Raw genomic sequence first — 21,574 nt, forward strand, 5'->3', positions numbered from 1 at the left:
ACAAACAGATAGCCCTTTAGTGAACTTGCGAGACATTGCAAGCCAGGAAATTGTGCGAAATACAGCATTGCGATAGCCTATATATTTTGATTACCGTTTAACGGTTCTGACTGTCTGCCTGGTGGCTGACATGCCTACCCATGACTGGTTGTGCCCCTCCCATCTCTCTCTCACTGCTGTGAAAGATGCGAGAGTTTGTGTTCTCGAAGTAGACTACGGAAAATTGTTTGCTCCACTGCAAAAATACAGATTCTTAGGAATCGATTCCGCAACTTTGACACACAAAAATAGGAATCGACGTGCAAGGAGTCGAGGAATCGATTATTTTGGAGTCGCCTCCGCACCACTACATCCACTGATATTAAACTCGCCAGATCATTTAACAAGGGAGAATTATCTTTCGACATATCCAAATGTATTTAAGTAATAGTTCGTAATAATAATTGATGAAAAACGACTTTTGCTTCTAACGTAGTTACAAGTTACTCGATATTCCTTAATTGTTTTGATAACATTATCTTATGGGGGTTGGGGGTATTGTATAAATGTGGCAACTCCTCTCTTGGGCTAGTTTACAGGCGTTTTGTTTGGGTTTTGTGTTGCCATTGAACTAGACCTGGCAACCCTGCTTTCACCTCCACATTTTACACAACACATCATCGGCATGAACCATGAAGTTGATGGAGTAATCAACCAACATTTGAGTACTGTAACGTTAATACTAACCGTGTACTAAACCACACAGGAAAACAGCGTCCGTTCATGATCAATATGCCACTACAACGGGAGAGAAACCCAAGTTTATAACCGTAGAGATCCACATTGTTCAGTGGCATTACGCCATTGTACGCGATGTACGTAGCTAGTTCAGTACAAGCAAGATCGATAGAGATTCTGTCTAGCGTACACACCCTCTCAACTGTCCCTGTCGCCTCTACGATAAACTTTATAACTAGCTAGCCTGCGAACTCGTGCTACTGAACACTTATGATAGTACTATTGGCTCATTCTGAAGAGCGATTGTCAAATAGTAGCTTGTTAAGTGTAGGACACATGACGTACCCGTTTCCAGAGGCAAATTCGGCCCGGACGACGTTTCACTGCGTGTTGAGAAGCAAAACGTGAAACACACGCTCCCCACACTAGTACCAGCAGCCGCAAACCAGTTGTCACCAGGGTACGCCGTGTGTGTTTTATCTCGACCCTTTCCAACCAAAGCCCACAAAACGTGTCCCATACGTCTCTAATGTAGGGACTGGGCAGCCATCATGCGGACAACATGCACCTCAGTTAGGGGAGTTAAAAGGGCATTTTCATTTATTTAGCTAATTAATTAATTGCATAAGCACACCCACATCAAGGTGTATAACGAATTGAATGTTGCATTTATATTATGTAATAAAAATGAGTATCATGTATTTTGATAACTGTTTGAATTCTAACTTTTATTAATTGAACAGTTAAAATAAAGTTAAATTGTGCAAATTACTAAATATAAAAAAATACAAATAATGTAGCTTGACAAATACAACATAAAGAACAATAGCAAAATACAGTTAACAGGAATGAAACAATGCACGTGCTGCCACCACGTGGAGAGAAAAATGAGTTGATTTAAAGACATGATATTGTGGTAATAATGTTTGGAAGAAGCAAGCAATCATAAACTATTATCTTAAACTGTTTATACATTAAGAAAACAAGTCAAACATGCTCAAATGGCATGCTTCAAGGTCACGGGCACATCCATTGACTGTATAGGGCACATCGGACACAAATTGGAAGTACACTTATCACATGACGGGAAACACTTTTTAAACGCCACTTGGATACCGAAGTGACTTTTTAGTAGCAGGTTAGAATTTACGCAGCAGGTTAGGAGACTGAGGTTAAGGTTATGAAAAGAGGTAGGGTTAGCTTAAATGCCCTTCTAACCTGAGAAAATCACTTTGTATCGAAGTGGCGTGAAGAGTCTGTCCCATTACATGCTCATCGTGGTCAGCCCATGGCGCTATGCACAGCTGATGTATATTTAAATCTGTATACTATGGCTGCGTTTAGACAGCCTGTCCAATTCTTTTTTTTTCACTAATAATGGTCTTTTGTCCGATCAGATCAGCTCTGATGTGAAAATATCCGATGTGATTGGTCAAAATACCAATTAATGGGAAAAATATCAGAATTGGGCTGCCTGTGTAAACACAGCCGATGTGCTCTGGGTTTTTGGTTGTCACAAAGTCATAATTATTGCTAAAACCCACCTATTTCTACAATTTATCTTATTAAAATCGGAGTTTAAAACTAACCCTAACCTTAAATGAATTCCAAAAAGCTCATTTTTGTTTAGAAAAATGTTGATGATATAGCCTATTTTGACTGGCGATAGAATCTAGTAGAAACCCAGGTTTACATGTGGGGGCGAGACAACATATTTGAATAACATTCATTTCATGTGATGTAATAAATTATTTTTACAATGTGTGATGTAAATATACAATTTGTTCATGTAACATGTTTGACCTAAAATGTAGCGCTCACATCCTCGTCATCAAACACAAACGCCAGGCTTTGGCAAGCTTTACTATGTGCTGCAGTGTGTGTGAGCGTGTACATTGTTTGTTCTTTAGACTATGTGTGTGCCTTCTTGGAGCAACAGAAGGCCATAGCAGAGAAGTGGACCTCCCCCTCCTCTCTCTCCACAAACTCCCGACAAACACGCGCTGCATCCCAGATGAAGGAGTTGTCCTGGGTGTCTCCATGGTTTACTGGCCCCTCCATCCTAGGATCCAGCTCATAAAGTATTCCGTTCACCTTGACAAAGGTAGTTAAATGGAAGTTGACATGATCTGCTTCGACCCAGCATTGGCCCTGTGCTGCCACATCATAATAGGCCTCTGATGGCCTGGTTCATCTCTAGGTGGGCAGCTTTGTTAAGGGGGGTCATTCATTATGTCTCATCCAACTTCTTCACAGACGAGTCACCATGGTACTCCCATGTGGGTGGAGTTTTTGGCGACTGCGTGCAGCAGAGCTACAGTGCCACAGGAGTTGACCATTTTGTTTCTCAGGAAGAAAACAGTCAGACCCCCAAACACCAGCTCTTCTTCCTGCTCTTCCCGGAACAACTCATGCTAAACTCACCCAGTTTAGTAAGCAGTTTGTTGAACATCAAGGGGTTAATCTTCATAGGTTTCCACTCCATCCTACTCGACTAGTTTAGGTCCCAACTGTTGGTAAATGTTGCAGCCTGTGAACAGCCCAACTTTGCCCTGAAGTTGATAAATATATTGGTAAAAGTCACCTTGTCCGAGAGAGATTTACACAGTTATCAAAATGTCACGCCAGGGTAAGCCTACACGAAACACAGACCTGATTTTAAGTGTTTCTAAAATCCCCTATAGAAAAAATGAATGTTGGAAAAATTATTTCCTTGTTTGACCGCTATGTTTTATAGGTATTATGACTCATACTGTGGTACTCTATATGGCGACCGGAGTATGGGCAAGTGGGTGTGTCAAAAGGAAAGTAGTGGGCGTGTGGAAAGGAGTGGCTGTCGTAGCTATCTATTTACCACCACAAATCGAAGCTGGCACTAAGACCACAATCAACGAGCTGTATAAAGCCATAAGCAAACAAGAAAATGCTCATCCAGAGACGGTGCTCCTAGTGGCCGGGGACTTTAATGCAGGGAAACTTAAATACGTTTTACCTCAATTCTACCAGCATGTTACATGTGCAACAAGAGGAAAAAAAACACTCTAGACCACCTTTACTCCACACACAGAAAGGCATACAAAGCTCTCCCTCGCCCTCATTTTGGCAAATCTGACCATAATTCAATCCTTCTGATTCCTGCTTACAAGCAAAAACTAAAGCAGGAAGTACCAGTCACTCGCTCAATATGGAATTGGTCAGATGATGCAGATGCTAAGCTACAGGACTGTTTTGCTAGCACAGACTGGAATATGTTACGGGACTCATCCGATGGCATTGAGGACTATACCACATCAGTCACCGGCTTCATCAATAAGTGCATCGATGACGTTGTCCACACATTGACCTTACGTACAACCCCAATCAGAAGCCATGGATTACAGGCAACATCCTCACTGAGCTAAAGGGTAGAGCTGCCACTTTCAAGGAGTGGGACACTAACCCGGACGCTTATAAGAAATCCTGCTATGCCCTCAGATGAACCATCAAACAGGCAAAGCGTTAATACAGGACTAAGATTGAATCCTACTACACCGGCTCCGACGCTCGTCGGATGTGGCAGGGCTTGCAAACTATTACGGACTACAAAGGGAAGCCCAGCTGCGAGCTGCCCAGTGACACAAGCCTACCAGACAAGCTAAATGACTTCGATGCGCACTTCGAGGTATGCAACACTGAAGCATGCATGAGAGCACCAATTGTTCTGGACGACAGTGTGATCACGCTCGCCGTAGCCGATGTGAATAAGACCTTTAAACAGGTCAACATTCCCAAGGCAGCAGGGCCAGACGGATTACCAGGACGTGTACTTCGAGCATGCGCTGACCAATTGGCAAGTGTCTTCACTGACATTTTCAACCTGTCCCTGGCAGTCTGTAATACCTACATGTTTCATGCAGACCACCATAGTCCCTGTGCCCAAGAACACCAAGGTAACCTACCTAAATGACTACCGACCCGTAGCACTCACATCTATAGCCATGAAGTGCTTTGAAAGGCTGGTCAAGGCTCACAACAACACCATCACCCCAGAAACCCTAGACCCACTCCAATTTGCATACCGCCCCAACAGATCCACAGATGACACAATCTCTATTGCACTCAACACTGCCCTTTCCCACCTGGACAAAAGGAACACCTACGTGAGAATGCTGATTATTGACTACAGCTCAGCGTTCAACACCATAGTGCCCTCAAAGCTCATCACTAACCTAAGGACCCTGAGACTAATCACCTCCCTCTGCAACTGGATCCTGGACTTCCTGACGGGCCGCCCCCAGGTGGTAAGGGTAGGCAACAACACATCTGCCACGCTGATCCTCAACACGGGGGCCCCTCAGGAGTGCGTGCTTAATATCATCCTGTACTCCCTGTTCACCAGTGACTGCGTGGCCAAGCACGACTCCAACACCATCATTAAGTTTGTCGACGACACAACGGTGGTAGGCCTGATCACCGACAATGATGAGACCTATAAGGAGGAGGACAGAGGCCTGGTTTTGCCCTTGCACTACACAGCTGATTAAAATAATCAACTAATCATCAAGTTTTGATCACCTATTTGGTGTTAGGGAAAAAATCTAAACGTGCACCGAGTTTGGGAAACCCTGTGTAAGATGATTTTGATTGAGCAGTGTTTAATTTTTTTTACCACGCAACTACTGTACATTGACCTATATGCCGAGAGTTTGAACTTCTGTTTTTAAGCCAGAGAATAAGCCTGAGTCGTATTTCACTGTTAGTTTTACACAATTTTTTTTTACATTTTAGGTTATAAAACGGACCATTTGTCACGTCCTGACCAGCAGAGGGAGTAGTTGTTTAGTATTTTGGTCAGGACGTGGCAGAGGGATGTTTGTTTTGTATGGTGGGGGTTTTGTGTGTGTTGTAGAGGGGTGTTTGATTTATGTGTTCCTGGGTTTTGGGTGTATGTTCTAGGTTAGTATGTTCTAGGTTGTATTTCTGCATTCTGTCTAGTTTAGGTTTTCTATGTTTAGGTTTGGGTGCTGGACTCTCAATTGGAGGCAGGTGTTTCTCGTTGCCTCTGATTGAGAGTCCTATATATGGGTAATTGTTTGGCGTAGTGTTGTGGGAGATTGTTTCTTGTTTTGCCTGTGTGAGCATGACAAGACTGTTTTGTTGTTCGTGCATTTTTTGTTTTGTTATTTTGGTGTTCACTTGCTTTTAAAATAAATACAAGATGAGCATCCACATTCCTGCTGTGTTTTGGTCCTCCATTCCTGACGACAACCGTTACACCATTTTTTTATTAAAAGTAAGAGATGATGGGTGTACTTCATGTGTTGTATGCGTGTGCAGCTTTCACCCTGATATTGGCTACGAGGTAGATACTTCCCACTCTGTTGCCGGGGCAGCGAATGGCACTGTGTCCCATTGTTGTCCTACTTTAAATAAAATCATGTGAGAGAAAAAATATTGGCCACGTTAGCTACTGCCAGCAACACGACCATGATACCGAGTAGAAAAGACTTCCAAGTTGGCAGGTACATCGATTTACCACCCAGTGCATTGGTCACCGTAGCGTAACCATGTTGGGCTTACAGCCCAACACCGTGCAGGACGTTTGGCATTTGCCAGAGAACACCAAGATTGGCAAATTCGCCACTGGCGCCCTGTGCTCTTCACAGATGAAAGCAGGTTCACACTAAGCACGTGACAGAGTCTGGAGACGCTGTGGAGAACGTTCTGCTGCCTGCAACATCCTCCAGCATGACCGGTTTGGCGGTGGGTCAGTCATGGTGTGGGGTGGCATTTACTGAGCCTCATTTTGACTTGTTTTAAGGACATTACATCAAAGTTGGATCAGCCTGTAGTGTGGTTTTCCACTTTAATTTTGAGTGTGACTCCAAAAATCCAGACCTCCATGGGTTGATAAATTGGATTTCCATTGATTATTTTTGTGTGATTTTGTTGTCAGCACATTCAACTATGTAAAGAAAAAAGTATTTAATAAGATTATTTTATTCAGATCTAGGATGTGTTATTTTAGTGTTCCCTTTATTTTTTTTTGCAATGTATATATATTTTTAATTTAACCTTTGTTTAACTAAGCAATGGAGCCCAATCAGCCATGCAAAAACGGTCTTAAGTGGCAACAAATCCGCCCAATTAGCTGATTCGCTTTCCATACAAGCGCTCCTTTCAAGACACTCACTCGGTCATACTCTGGTCACCATATAGGAGTGCCTGCAGCTACTCATACTTGCCTTTGCTTGTTGGCCAAAGCCTATGAGGAAATTAATGTCGTTTTTGGAGGGTTTCTGGATAAACGCCGAAAATAAGGTCTGTGGTAACCACAGGTTTAGGAAATCTTATACGTTTTGTTATATAAGATAATCTTCTATAGCTAATGTCAGTTTATGAATTTTAGAGCATTTTTGTAATCAAAACAAGCAAATAAAGGCTTCATAATTCATGAATGCCATGTTAACTGACTTATATTATCACATTTTATTCACTGCTTTAGCGCACTCTGCCAACCCGGATGTCCTAGCCGTGTCTGAATCCTGGCTTAGGAAGACCACCAAAAACCCAGAAATGTCCATCCTTAACTATAACATTTTCCGACAAGATAGAACTGCCAAAGGGGGCGTTGTTGCAATCTACTGCAGAGATAGCCTGCAGAGTTCTGTCTTACTATCCAGGTCTGTACCCAAACAATTTGAGCTTCTACTTTTAAAAATCCACCTTAACAGAAACAAGTCTCTCACCGTTGCCGCTTGCTATAGACCACCCTCGGCCCCCAGCTGTGCCCTGGACACCATATGTGAATTGATTGCCCCCTATCTATCTTCAGAGCTCGTGCTGCTAGGTAACCTAAACTGGGACATGCTTAACACCCCGGCCATCCTACAATCTAAGCTTGATGCCCTCAATCTCACACAAATTATCAATGAACCAACCAGGTACAACCACAAATCTGTAAACACGGGCACCCTCATAGATATCATCCTAACCAACTTGCCCTCCAAATACACATCTGCTGTTTTCAACCAAGATCTCAGCGATCACTGCCTCATTGCCTGCATCCGTAATGGGTCTGCGGTCAAATGACCACCCCTCATCACTGTCAAACGCTCCCTAAAACACTTCAGCGAGCAGGCCTTTCTAATCGACCTGGCCCGGGTGTCCTGGATGGATATTGACCTCATCCCGTCAGTAGAGGATGCCTGGTTATTCTTTAAAAGTGCCTTCCTCACCATCTTAAATAAGCATGCCCCATTCAAAAAAATGTATAACCAGGAACAGATATTTCTAAAGTCTTCGAAAGCCAAGTTAACAAACAGATTACCGACCATTTTGAATCCCGCCGTACCCTCTCCGCTATGCAATCTGGTTTCAGAGCTGGTCATGGGTGCACCTCAGCCACGCTCAAGGTCCCAAACGATATCATAACCGCCATCGATAGGAGACATTACTGTGCAGCCATATTCATTGACCTGGCCAAGGCTTTCGACTGTCAATCACCACATTCTTATCGGCAGACTCAACAGCCTTGGTTTCTCAAATGATTGCCTCGCCTGGTTCACCAACTACTTCTCTGATAGAGTTCAGTGTGTCAAATCGGAGGGCCTGTTGTCCAGACCTCTGGCAGTCTCTATGGGGTGCCACAGGGTTCAACTCTTGGGCCGACTCTCTTCTCTGTATACAGTCGTGGCCAAAAGTTTTGAAAATGACACAAATATTCATCTTCACAAAGTCTGCTGCCTCAGTTTGTATGATATCAATTTGCATATACTCCAGAATGTTATGAAGAGTGATCAGATGAATTGCAATTAATTGCAAAGTCCCTCTTTGCCATGCAAATGAACTGAATCCTAAAAAAAACATTTCCACTGCATTTCAGCCCTGACACAAAAGGACCAGCTGATATCATGTCAGTGATTCTCTCGTTAACACAGGTGTGAGTGTTGACGAGGACAAGGCTGGAGATCACTCTGTCATGCTGATTGAGTTCGAATAACAGACTGGAAGCTTCAAAAGGAAGGTGGTGCTTGGAATCATTGTTCTTCCTCTGTCAACCATGGTTACCTGCAAGGATACACGTGCCGTCATCATTGCTTCACAGGCAAGGATATTGCTGCCAGTAAGATAGCACCTAAATCAACCATTTATCGGATCATCAAGAACTTCTAGGAGAGCAGTTCAATTGTTGTGATGAAGGCTTCAGGGCGCCCAAGAAAGTCCAGCAAGCGCCAGGACCGTCTCCTAAAGTTGATTCAGCTGCGGGATCGGGGCACCACCAGTACAGAGCTTGCTCAGGAATGGCAGCAGGCAGGTGTGAGTGCATCTGCATGCACAGTGAGGCGAAGACTTTTGGAGGATGGCCTGCTGTCAAGAAGGGCAGCAAAGAAGCCACTTCTCTCCAGGAAAAACATCAGGGACAGACTGATATTCTGCAAAAGGTACAGGGATTGGACTGCTGAGGACTGGGGTAAAGTCCTTTTCTCTGATGAATCCCCTTTCCGACCATTCATGTGTGGGGTTGCTTCTCAGCCAAGGGAGTGGGCTCACTCACAATTTTGCCTAAGAACACAGCCATGAATAAAGAATGGTACCAACACATCCTCTGAGAGCAACTTCTCCCAACCATCCAGGAACAGTTTGGTGACGAACAATGCCTTTTCCAGCATGATGGAGCACCTTGCCATAAGGCAAAAGTGATAACTACGTGGCTCAGGGAACAAAACATCGATATTTTGGGTCCATGGCCAGGAAACTCCCCAGACCTTAATCCCATTGAGAACTTGTGGTCAATCCTCAAGAGGCGGTTGGACAAACAAAAACCCACAAATTCTGACAAACTCCAAGCATTGATTATGCAAGAATGGGCTGCCATCAGTCAGGATGTGGCCCAGAAGTTAATTGACAGCACGCCAGGGCGGATTGCTGAGGTCTTGAAAAAGAAGGGTCAACACTGCAAATATTGACTCTTTGCATCAACTTCATGTAATTGTCAATAAAAGTCTTTGACACTTATGAAATGCTTGTAATTATACTTCAGTATTCCATAGTAACATCTGACAAAAATATCTAGACACTGAAGCAGCAAACCTTGTGAAAATTAATATTTGTGTCATACTCAAAACTTTTTGGCCACGACTGTAGATCAATGATGTCGCTCTTGCTGCTGGTGATTCTCTGATCCACCTCAACGCAGACGACACCATTCTGTATACCTCTGGCCCTTCTTTGGACACTGTGTTAACTAACCTCCAGACGAGCTTCAATGCCATACAACTCTCCTTCCGTGGCCTCCAACTGCTCTTAAATGCAAGTAAAACTAAATGCATGGTCTTCAACCGATCGCTGCCTGCACCTGCCCGCCCGCCCATCCAGCATCACTACTCTGGACGGTTCTGACTTAGAATATGTGAACAACTACAAATACCTAGGTGTCTGGTTAGACTGACTGTAAACTCTCCTTCCAGACTCACATTAAGCATCTCTAATCCAAAATGAAATCTAGAATCGGCTTCCTATTTCGCAACAAAGCATCCTTCACGCATGTTGCCAAACATACCCTCGTAAAACTGATCATCCTACCGATCCTCGATTTAGGCGATGTCATTTAGAAAATATCCTCCAACACTCTACTCAACAAATTGGATGCAGTCTATCACAGTGCCATCCGTTTTGTTTTGTCATCCCCGCCTTATCTCAGCTCACTGGTGACCATAGCAGCACCCTCCCGTAGCACACGCTCCAGCAGGTATATCTCACTGGTCACCCCCAAAGCCAATTCTTCATTTAGCCACCTTTCCTTCCAGTTCTCTGCTGCCAATGACTGGAACAAACTGCAAAAATCACTGATGCTGGAGACTCATAGCACCAGCTGTCAGAGCAGCTCACAGATCACTGCACCTGTACATAGCCCATCTGTAAACAGCCCATCCAACTACCTACATTTACATTTTAGTCATTTAGCAGACGCTCTTATCCAGAGCGACTTACAGTAGTGAGTGCATACATTTTTGTATTTTTTTTGTATTGGCCCCCCGTGGGAATCGAACCCACAACCCTGGCATTGCACACACCATGCTGGCGTTGCAAACACCATGCTCTACCAACTGAGCCACAGGGAAGGCCATCCTCATACTGTATTTATTTATTTTTCTCCCTTGCACCCCAGTATCTCTACTTGCACATTCATCTTCTGCACATCTACCATTCCAGTGTTTAATTGTTATATTGTAATTACTTTGCCACCATGGCCTATTTATTGCCTTACCTCCCTTATCCTACCTCATTTGCACACACTGTATATAGACTTTTTCTACTGTGTTATTGACTGTATGTTTGTTTATTCCATGTGTAACTCTGTGTTGTTGTATGTGTCGAACTGCTTTGCTTTATCTTGGCCAGGTCGCAGTTGTAAATGAGAACTTGTTCTCAACTAGCCTACCTGGTTAAATAAAGCAAATGTATAACATCTCCTAAACCTGTGTTAACCTCAGACCTTATTTTCTGTGTTTATCCCAAAATCCCATTATTTTCCCCCATAGGAATGGCTGAAAGATCAGAGGTAAGTCATTTCTGGTTTTTAGGACTACAAAATGGCGAACTCTCTAACTTTATAAGGATTCTGTTTCTATGACAACCACGTTGTCGTTGGGGGACACATTTATGGCTATGATGACGTCTACGTGGTTTTGGCTGGAAGGGATACAGTTTGTCAGACTCAGTGATGCCAACTTTTCAGACTACCCTGGCAAGCTTTTTATCATACATCACCTAGCAACAAATTTAGCTACTTTTAAAAATGTATTTGGAACTTTTAGCAACTTTTGAAAAGTGACAAACGCTCAAACGCACGCATTTTCCCTCTAAATTACACAAAAACGATTTCTCTGTCACACACTCGATCACAACACACGTCCCTGGCTGCAAAAGTGCAATGTGAGTGACGTCAGCAGCAGGCGCTCAGCTCGTGCACAGGCAGCAGCAATTTCCGCAAATTGCAAATTATTGTTGGCTGACTGCAGCTGCCTGTGCACGAGCTGAGCGTCTGCCTTCTGACGTCACTCACAATGCACTTTTGCAGCCAGGCATGATAACTAACTACCAATACACTGCTTAAAACTATAATTGCTCAGAATGTGTAGATTTACTAGATAAAAAGAAAATAAGTAAAATGTAATTGTTCAATAATGTGTAATGTGTAATTGTTCAATAATTAAGTGTTGTGTTTACAAAATAAAAATATCTGATCATATAAAATGTGTTGTGTTTATATTACTATTACAAATAAAAATGTGATAAACAAACAAATCTAAACTAACAAATGTCAAATCATATTTTAGCCGAGATGGCCAGCCAATTTGAGTAACGTTATTGCGTATTTTACGTAATGACGCTACGTAACGATGCAGTTTTACGTTATTACGCAATGATATCACAACGTCATTTAGTAACAAATTGACCTGCCTCTAGCAACTTCCCCTGAAAATTAGTTGGCAGCACTGGTCAGTCAGACTTGACTTTCAGCAGAGGTTTATGACAATAAACGTAACAGGTTATGAGAATTAGGTTAAGATTATGAAACGGCTTAGGGTTAACTAAAAACATTTAACGGTTTACGTCAATTTGGCATAAACTGTAGCCAATACCCATATACGTCCATGATGTCTAAATCAATTTACACTAAAAGACAATTTGAGTAACCAAATACAATTAGTTCGTTAACTAGTTAGCTTACATTGGTGTGTTCTGGCGAGCTAATTGTACCGGTATTTGCGAACTTTGCCATGTCTGTAAGCTAAGTTAGCTAGCCAGCTAACGTTAGTAAGCCAAACAAAACTCCAAAATAAAATTGTAAAATGACAAAACTACAACCTTAACGATAAACTCAAATTGGGGACGGTGTTGAAAAAGTGTATTGTTATAACGTTAGCTGCTGGCTGGAACAAATAATACCTATATTATATTAGCTATAATAATATGTCAGAAGTATGAAAAGTCTGAAATCGGTGCAGTATCTAAGTCACAAAAAAACGAGCTTGTCAGAGATTCTTATTATGGAAAATAAGCCAAATATGCGCGGCACTTCATAAACTGACCCTTAAGAAGAAATGGTGATGGCATGAAGCGAGACGGTGGTTGGAAGAGCACACTTGTTTGAAATGGAAAAGCGTTGCGGTAGCTTTTGATAAAGACATACATCAGAACGAAGCAGCTGCTTTATAAGTGGGATGCACTGTTGAGTGCTACTTCCCGAGGGGTTCTGCTGATTGCACGGAGATTGTGACTGCAGGTTAAATGGCGTCCCTTGAGAAGGCAAGAACAAGATGTATGTCAGGAGAAGTGCAGTATTATCACAAGGAGAAATATACTTGGAATACGGAGAAGGAATGGAGGGGAAAAGTGAGGCAGAGGAGGTCTAAGAGAGAGAGGCAGGAAGAGGGTGAGCTTGAGTGGGTTAAAAATTGCAGAAAAAAGCGAGATGGTTTGTGAAAGAATAATGGTAGAAAGTGTAAGCAGAGTGAGCTGAAGACAGGAGGAGAACTGGAAGTGAATGAGGTTAAAGTGTCGGAGGTGGTAGGTTTGATGAAGTTCTTGGAGCCCGAGGCTTGCACGAGGGTCAGGATAAAGAAGAGTCTGACAGTCGGAGTGAAGTTTTTGGAAATAGTGGACCCTTGCCTTTTGGCTGATCCATTTGTGGTTTGAGGGTGGGTGAAAACAGAGTTGGGTGTTGTGGAATCAGTGAGGTGCTTTCAAAACAAATGGGAAACAAGGTCGAATCATGATGACGTCATTGATCTTCACGTCGTAGCTCTAGAAAGAGGCCGGATTTACAATTCCAATTTCGATGACCGTTCAAAATGTATTTTCCCAGTCGGAGCTCGTTTATTCCCGATTTACCAGTTGTCTTGAACTCGCTGAAGTCAAGTTTTCGCAGTTCCGAGTTAACAGTTGTTTTGAGCATGACACAAATCATGCTTCATTGACAGCATGGCCAATGTTGAACGTTTATCATTTTAAATTTGGAAAAGAGCCCCCTAATCCCAGATTTGGGACCACAGCCACTGCCACTGATTCCTTCCAAACCACTCATTGTTAAATTTGCGATTTCCAACTTGTTGTGTAATGTTTATGTCCAATGGCTGAAGAGCACCGATACGTTTTATCTGTAATTTCTCTTCATTTATTTTCATATGACAAGGATCAAAAATGATTTGCCAGTAGATTGTCGACTTGATTCATGATGATGACTGCTAGCTAAGATTTTAAAAGTATGATGTTGACAGTCCAATCAAGGCTACTGTACATATAACGTGATTTGATGTCATTTTATCTGTGGCCAATGACTTTGAGCCTTCTTGAATGGGCACTTCTAATGTAACTCTATGGCAGCACCCAAGGGGATAGAATTTTCGAGGTCTAACATTAGACTTGGCGGTGACGTAGCGTCCCCATGAGTGACAGAACACTGAGCCAATCACAGCGCGACGCTCCGTGTTTTCTGCTGGCTTGCACCACCACCACAGAAAGCACTGAGCTAGGCTGAAACACCTGCATTTTGGAGCTGCCTTACTCAAGAAAACAAAAAAGAGACCATGTTTGTATGCAGCTTTATTAACTCAATGATATATATATATTTTTTACACTGTTTGTAAACTGATATGTGACACGTATTAATTTCAAAATAACATGCAAAACAGGCAAGTATTTGCTAAAAATGTGGGGGTCAAAAGCCCTGAATAATGGGTCACCACTGGTGGTGTCCCATCCTTTCAGGTTGTTGGTCTGAGGTAGGACAAATAGATTGAAATAGTGGCGTAGGATGTTGTGAGTGTCGTGTTAGATGGTAGGGTATTTGTTTATTTATTTTTTCAAGCGAAGTATAAGGGAGTTGTACTCCAGTCTAGTAGGTGGCGGTAATGCAACATGTATTGGATGCCAACCGCCGTTAAACCTCATCAAAGAAGAAGTAAACCGACCCTTGTTGTGAACGCGCATTTTCTGTCACCCAGTCAGCTGACTTTCAGTGCCAGTTTGTTGCTTGTCATTAGACCCATGTTTTGTGTCGTGTATGAGCAACTGAAAATCTATTTAGTCAAATCAAGTAACTGATTATTATTAGTCAGTTGTTTTCTAGCTACCTTTATTTGTAAACAACAACTGAAGAACCAGCCATGGCGCTCAGCGATGCCGACGTACAGAAACAGGTAACATTATCTTGCTTGCTAAAGCTAGCTGTCTAGTTAGCTTTTCTAGCTAGCCAAGTTTTGCTAACACAAACTATTATAAAGTAGAAAGGGTAATCTGTGTGCTTTCTTTTTAGTTAGCTATACTAACATGTCTGCTTTGTGAGATATACAGTTGGCTATATATTTGTCAGTTCTCACCAAATGTCAAACGAACTACTATAGTTCGATGCATCATGGCACTTCCCCTAGGGATTCAAAATTCAACTAACTGTCCAGTGTTTCCAGATTTCTATGAAATATGATCTCTAATTAGTTACCATATGAGTGAAATAGTTTTCCTTCCCAAAAATGTATTTAGTATGTTAAAAAGCAGCTTTTATGTCTGGGCATAACGTTACTCCAACAACAGAATGATGTGTGCTTATACTTTACATCAAAAATGGATGTGTAGACCGCTGATTGGCAGCTCATCATCATCTATGAGGAAATAACTTTTTGAAACGGTCTATTTAGATAAAAGTTTGAGGTTGTTTTGTTTTTTTAAGTGTTTTTTTTTTTACCCTCCCAATTCATGCTTTGGCCACATACGAGTATAGGATGAGTCACACATTATTTGGTTATGAGTTAAAACAGAATATTCACCTCTAAAAGTGAGATTTTCACTGGACAATTAGGCCTACTTTAATTTAGCAAGTTAGCTAACAAGCTAATTAATTGGTGCTTTCTATGCATATCAAGTCACTTTAATCCATGAGTAGATTGGTTTGCCATGCCAGTCATTTGCTCTGCCTTGATATATTGTGCCTCTGGGTTTTTGTGTTGAAAAGGCACTGGCAATCAATAATGTCCCCCTGCCTAATGTTTGAGTGCATTATCTGAAAGATGGCATACAGGCAACTATGTACTGCGTCTAGGCATAGCTAGTTAAAAAGTTTGCCTTTGACCAATGACAGTGGATTCCTCACTTGTTCATGAGAAAATTAGTTCTACACACAAACACAGCGGGGTGCCACTGCCACATTCCACATGTTAGGGGTAAGTGGTTATTTTATATAATGGTATGAGTTATGATGATATAAGCTAAACATTACTTCTTCATCCCCTGTTTCTCCTTGGACAGATCAAGCATATGATGGCCTTCATTGAACAGGAAGCCAATGAGAAAGCAGAAGAAATTGATGCAAAGGTAATACTCTCCCATCTAGCTGGCAAGTCTGGTAAAGGTACTGTACAAAATATTAATACATTTGTCTGCTCCTAAAGGCAGAAGAGGAGTTCAACATTGAGAAGGGCCGTCTGGTGCAGACACAAAGGCTCAAGATCATGGAGTACTATGAGAAAAAAGAAAAGCAGATCGACCAGCAAAAGAAAATGTGAGTTTTTTCCCCCTGTTTTTTCCCAGCAGTTGAAGTGAATTCTTCTCAGCTGAATGGGACGTACTCGTCATAATGATCTATTTTCTGGAGGCAGATCCCAATTTAAACTGATAGTGCGACATTTTGGCAATTACTACTTCTTACCCAGAGTCAGATTAACTCATTGATATGTCTCTGCGTGCAGTTTGAAAGTGTTAGCGCGATGACTGGAAGTCTACAGGAACAGCTAGCATGCTAACTACAAAATGACACTGTGACATCACTATTCTGCCCTACCAAGCAAAAAGCAGTAGTGGAAAAAGTACACAATTGTCATGCTCAAGTACAAGTAAAGATAGCTTAACAGAAAATGACTCAAGTTAAAGTGAAAGTCATCCAGTAAAATACTACTTGAGTAAAAGTCTAAAAGTATTTGATTTTAAATATACTTAAGTATCAAAAGTAAATGTAATTTCAAAAATATACTTAAGTACCAAAAGTAAAAGTGTAAATAATTAAAACTTCCTTATGGCAAACCAGACTGCACGATTTCTTTCTTTAAATTCATGGATAGTCAGGGGCACACTCCAACACTCAGACAGTTTACAAATGAAGCGTTTGTGTTTTAATGAGTCCATCAAATCAGAGGCAATAGGGATGAGCCAGGATGTTCTCTTGAAAAGTGTGAATTTGACAATTTTCTGGTCCTGTTCAGCATTCAAAAGTACTTTTGGATGTCAGGGAAAATGTATGGAGTAAAAAGTACATTATTTTCTTTAGGAATGTAGTGGAGTAAAAGTTATCAAAAAATATAAATAGTAAAGTACAGATGCCCCCAAAAAACTACTAAGTAGTATTTTAAGTATTTTCACTTAAGTACTTTACACCACTGGCAAAAAGGCAGTAACTGCTCATTGTGTGGAACTGAGAAAAATTGCTTTTATTTACCTTGGTTTCACAGTAACTTTATGCAGTTACTGCTAACATGACCCCCATTTTATCCAAAACACAATACAGTATAGGCAGGATACTTGTCCACATGATTAAGCATGTATTTAATGTAGCAAAAATGACTAACTCATTTTCAACCAAATGTGCAGTTACTGCCTTTTTTTACCTTCTTGGTAGAGCAGTATTCTTCCCTTTTGCAGCATAATTTGTTCACTCCATGTTATCCTGTCCAAACCATGTGTTGTGCCTCCCATTGATAAAAGTGCTTGACTGCCAGTCTGCCACTTAATATTTGGCTTCTCCACACAGTCAGATGTCCAACCTGATGAACCTGGCTAGACTGAAGGTGCTGAAAGCTCGTGATGACATGATCTCGGTTAGTGGCGGCTTTCCTCCAATTATCTGACCACATTAAATGTTTTGCCTATCAACAACATTTTAGATATCTTGTTGCTAGTGATGTTTGAGTCTTTCTCTTTCCGTGTGTCAGGATCTGCTAACTGAGGCTCGTCAGAGGCTGGCTAACATTGCCAAGGACCCAGCGAGGTACCCTGCCTTGTTGGAGGGGCTAGTTCTGCAGGTAGTCTTTCTGTGCACTCGGGAGTAATCCGACTCATGAGCTCTGCTGTAGTCTGACAGAGGTTTGCCGTGCCGCTAATACTCACTGTCATGCAATGAACCATGGCTACTATATGTGGTCTAATTATGTCCGGGCTTCAATTTCAGGGATTCTACCAACTGCTGGAGCCCAAAGTGATAATTCGATGCCGGCAGCAGGACATTGCCATGGTGCAGGTCAGTGTTATGTTATTAGGGATACCTCGTTGAGTCACTTCAATTTTTTGGCATTGTCTGTGTATCGTGACTGATTTCAGCTTGTATTATGACTTGAATAGGCCTACTTGTGTTTGCAAAAATGTGGATTCATTCACAATTTGGTTTTCACCATACAGGCTGCTGTACAGAAAAATATCCCTATCTATAAAGATGCTGTGAAGAGCAAAATTGAGGTCTGCATTGACCAAGACCGGCACCTTTCACCAGACATGTATGAGATTCCTTTTCATTTCACATTAATTGTGGCTAAACAAAGATCACATCAATGACTAAGAGGTACAATAACAACCAGGATGCTAAAAGGGGCGTCAGGTAGCCTAGCAGTTAAGAGCGTTGGGCCAGTAAAAGAAAGGTCGCTGGTTCGAATCCCCGAGCTGGCAAGGTGAAAATATCTGCCGTTCTGCCCTTGAGCAAGGCAGTTAACCACCAACAACAACTGCTCCCGGGTGCTGATGACATCGAAGTTGATTAAGGCCGACCCTGCACCTCTCTTATTAAGGTGTTGGGTTAAATGCGGAAGACACATTTCAGTTAAATGCATTCAGTTGTTCAACTGACTAGGTATCCCCAATCCCTAAAATAGAGTGCATGTATTTGTATTCGGCACATTAGCAATGCAAAGGAATGGGAGAGATTACATCTACTTTACTGTTATAATGTTAAAATGGTTTTACATCTGTTTTTTAACGTTAACTTTATCACACTGATGGTAATGAGGTCTATCCATGTGATTGATTGAGTAAAGAGGACATAAGCAAGCTATAGTGGTCCTTCAGCGAGTGACTGTGACCTGTATGTTTCTGGTGTCCACAGCTCTGGAGGTATTGAGATGTACAACGCTAATTGGAAGATCAAGGTAGCCAACACCCTGGAGAGCAGGCTAGACCTCATGGCCCAGCAGGTACAGTATTGACATATTAGGCAGAGGAGGACGGGTTAGGAATCACAATAGAAATACCCCAAACACTAACCCAAGTATGTCACATGTACTCCATCAGGATGAGGTTGATTTGAATCTGTCTGTTCTTATCTACCTTAATATCCTTTGTAAGCTCGGTTGATGACTACTCTGTATCCTGAGTAGAACCGGGACAGCTGAGGTATTCACTCTGACCCCTCTGTTTGTTCTCTGACAGATGATGCCTGAGGTCAGAACGGCTCTGTTCGGTGCCAACCCGAACCGTAAGTTTTTGGACTAAAAGATGATGAGGCCGTTGGAGACAAAGGTTAAGGGATCATTGGAAGTGTTACTGCGAACAAGCCTCTCATTTGGACTGGATAAGTTGAAAGTTGAGCAGAGCCTAAGAACACCCTTTCTCTGATCTTCCCAACTTTAAGCACTTATCTCTATGATCTTCTAAAGTAAGAAACTGTTTTGAGACACGCTGTGAGGGGGGATGTGTGTTGTCTGGTGTTAAGGGTAGGTAGTGGTAAGTGTTTTATACTACCTCCTCAGTTTACCACTGCTCCCATCACTAAAGCTTGTCTGATTGTCCCTTTACTTTCCCTTGAGGAATAATCAAGTTGTTTTTTGTTCACTGTAATGTGTCCAAACACCTAACAGGGTGGCTGCCGCTGTATTCCTTTTGATGTTTGTGTGTTGAGTGGGAACATTTTGGATTGGAGAATGAATGTCTTTTGTTGTTACTTACCCATGTGATTAACAATACATATGCAACAAAGAAACATGAAAATTCACTGTTTGTAAACAGATTGTTCATTCAATTCAGATGTTCTCCAATGAAGAATAAAATAGTTATTCCAACCCCATCATAAAATGTATAAAACAAAATGCTTTCATTGCTACCTAGTGGACTTAATCCAAAGTGCGTTGGCAAGAACTTGGTTCTTTTTTATATGGATCTTATCATAGGCTATGCTAAGTTGTACATCAAACAGAAACTTCTGCTGAATTCCAAAATGTGTAAGATAACACAAGATGTTTAGGACAAAAGGCTTTATTTGCATCATTTTTATTGTGCGCATGACATGTAATTCAAAGATGCATTCAAAAAGGTTAAGCTAACAGTTGCAGCTAGCTCTGAAGAGGTTTGCATCTGAGCCTGAGTTGTGGAGAACAGGAAGGTAAGACCTCTGAGTGCAGGCCCAGCAGTCTTAACCTGTAGGAGAGGAGCCTGGCTGTTCAGCGGGTTACAGTACAGAGACTAAGATTAAAGCATTAACAGGAGGAGTCCAATATTACAACTCTGGACTCACGGATGGGAAAGAAACTCACTGGGGGGGAAAGCCAATGTGGAGGTTGTCCTTTTTCATGAAATGAAAAGGGTCTCTCTGTGAAAGGTGGACCAATTGCTTTGATTTGCCGGCCACAGTTTAGACTTCTCATGGCAGTGTAATCAGCATTATACAACATTAGTAAATAAAATGTTTGATAGTTTAAAAATAAATGTTGATGGATTTGTCACTTACATATAAAGTGTTTTTGTCAAACAATATGATAGCTTGGTAACTTCCTTAGTGATGGCAAAGTCAAGGAGCCTTTGCATAAGAACCATGGAGAGTTCTCTCCCTCCATTCACGTTCACTGCTGAATGAAGCAGTATGTTTTGTACTGTATGGGACACTGCCACATGCTGCTGCTATCCCAGTAGCCCTAGCAACTGCTCTCCTACGCCCAGGAAGTAGACCCCCTGTGCGATGCCAAAGAGGGGGGCGATGACCAGTGCGCGACACGTTGCACCCTTGAGGAATGTTGCTGGGCCCTCTTTACTCCAGATCCTCCTATAGAAGTGTGAGAAACCTGCTGTCAACCAAAGGTTAGCACATACATATTGGAAAAATGTGGGTTTTATGGTGCAAGCCTTACCGTGTGCAGTCAACAATGCCACGGTATGTGTCCTCCCCCTTCTGCAAGGTCTGTATACGAGTCTTTGACTGCCAACAAACACACACACTGAAACCAATGTAAGTACGGACAATGAGAGTATTGTGCTCTGGGATTGCAGAGTTATTGATAATGTATTTCATACAATTGTACTTGGGGTCTCATGGTATAATTTAATTGTAATCCGCTAATCAAATTCAGTAGCCTTTGCAATCCCAACCCAACACAGGAATCAGCCCTTACAAACTGCCCCTGTATGACATCTACAGATTAGATGGTCTTATTGTGGACATTAACGTTTAGGACTGAATGACATGCACTGCTACTGAATACAGTGGTTTATCTCTCCGTTGTGGGGCTCCCCCAGTCCTTCCCTGCCTCTGTCTCTCTCACCGTCAAGTGGTGTGACAGCTACAGCTGCCACTGATCCGGCTGTGCAGCCTGATGTGAAGGACTGCAGGAAGTGGGCCCGCTCCTGCAAGTCTCCATGACTACTCGGCCCTTCCCAGCGTGTTCAGGTTGGTGAACAGCGGGAAGTAGACCATAGAGAAAGGAACATCCCTGGAATACGAAATGAACAGAGGCATGTTTCAGTCGGTCCACACCTAGATTCAGCCTGCCAGACATACAATAACTGCAATAACCTATTGATTTGGCCTTGATTAGCCAGGGTGCCAGACCAGACATACAGTAAGTACTGT

General features: G+C 42.2%; 2 protein-coding genes and 1 pseudogene across 4 annotated transcripts in view; 1 reads left to right on the forward strand and 2 right to left on the reverse strand.

Annotated features, from left to right (window-relative positions):
* Positions 1-2,005, reverse strand: part of bcl2l13 (BCL2 like 13) — a 49,016-nt gene extending 47,011 nt beyond the window's left edge. Inside the window, exon 1 of one of the 3 annotated variants that reach the window (XM_014125250.2) lies at positions 1,936-2,005. The gene's annotated coding sequence lies outside the window, so the exon portion shown is untranslated. Of the gene's footprint in view, positions 1-726; positions 1,028-1,062; positions 1,304-1,935 lie in introns of those variants that run through there. The other 2 variants (XM_014125248.2, XM_014125249.2) reach the window with 2 other exon arrangements.
* Positions 2,006-2,419: 414 nt separating this feature from the next.
* LOC106561436 (ubiquitin carboxyl-terminal hydrolase isozyme L1-like) lies at positions 2,420-3,202 on the reverse strand (annotated as a pseudogene).
* An 11,401-nt stretch (positions 3,203-14,603) lies between these two features.
* Positions 14,604-19,798, forward strand: LOC106561370 (V-type proton ATPase subunit E 1). Its single transcript, XM_014125246.2, has 9 exons — positions 14,604-14,903; positions 16,006-16,071; positions 16,149-16,258; positions 17,501-17,567; positions 17,682-17,771; positions 17,918-17,986; positions 18,145-18,239; positions 18,842-18,929; positions 19,165-19,798. Exons 1-9 carry the CDS (start codon positions 14,871-14,873, stop codon positions 19,225-19,227), a joined length of 681 nt encoding a protein of 226 aa, XP_013980721.1. The 5' UTR covers positions 14,604-14,870; the 3' UTR covers positions 19,228-19,798.
* The last annotated feature ends 1,776 nt before the right edge of the window (positions 19,799-21,574 follow it).

Source organism: Salmo salar, chromosome ssa10 (genome assembly GCF_905237065.1).
Source record: "Salmo salar chromosome ssa10, Ssal_v3.1, whole genome shotgun sequence".
NCBI lineage: Eukaryota > Metazoa > Chordata > Actinopteri > Salmoniformes > Salmonidae > Salmo > Salmo salar.

Bases quoted from the DNA above. Each gene is read 5' to 3' on its own strand.
- LOC106561370 (XM_014125246.2), top strand. From the start codon at position 14,871: ATGGCGCTCAGCGATGCCGACGTACAGAAACAG. The intron at 14,904-16,005 runs GTAACATTATCT...CTCCTTGGACAG, and splicing joins ATGCCGACGTACAGAAACAG to ATCAAGCATATGATGGCCTT. The intron at 16,072-16,148 runs GTAATACTCTCC...CTGCTCCTAAAG, and splicing joins CAGAAGAAATTGATGCAAAG to GCAGAAGAGGAGTTCAACAT.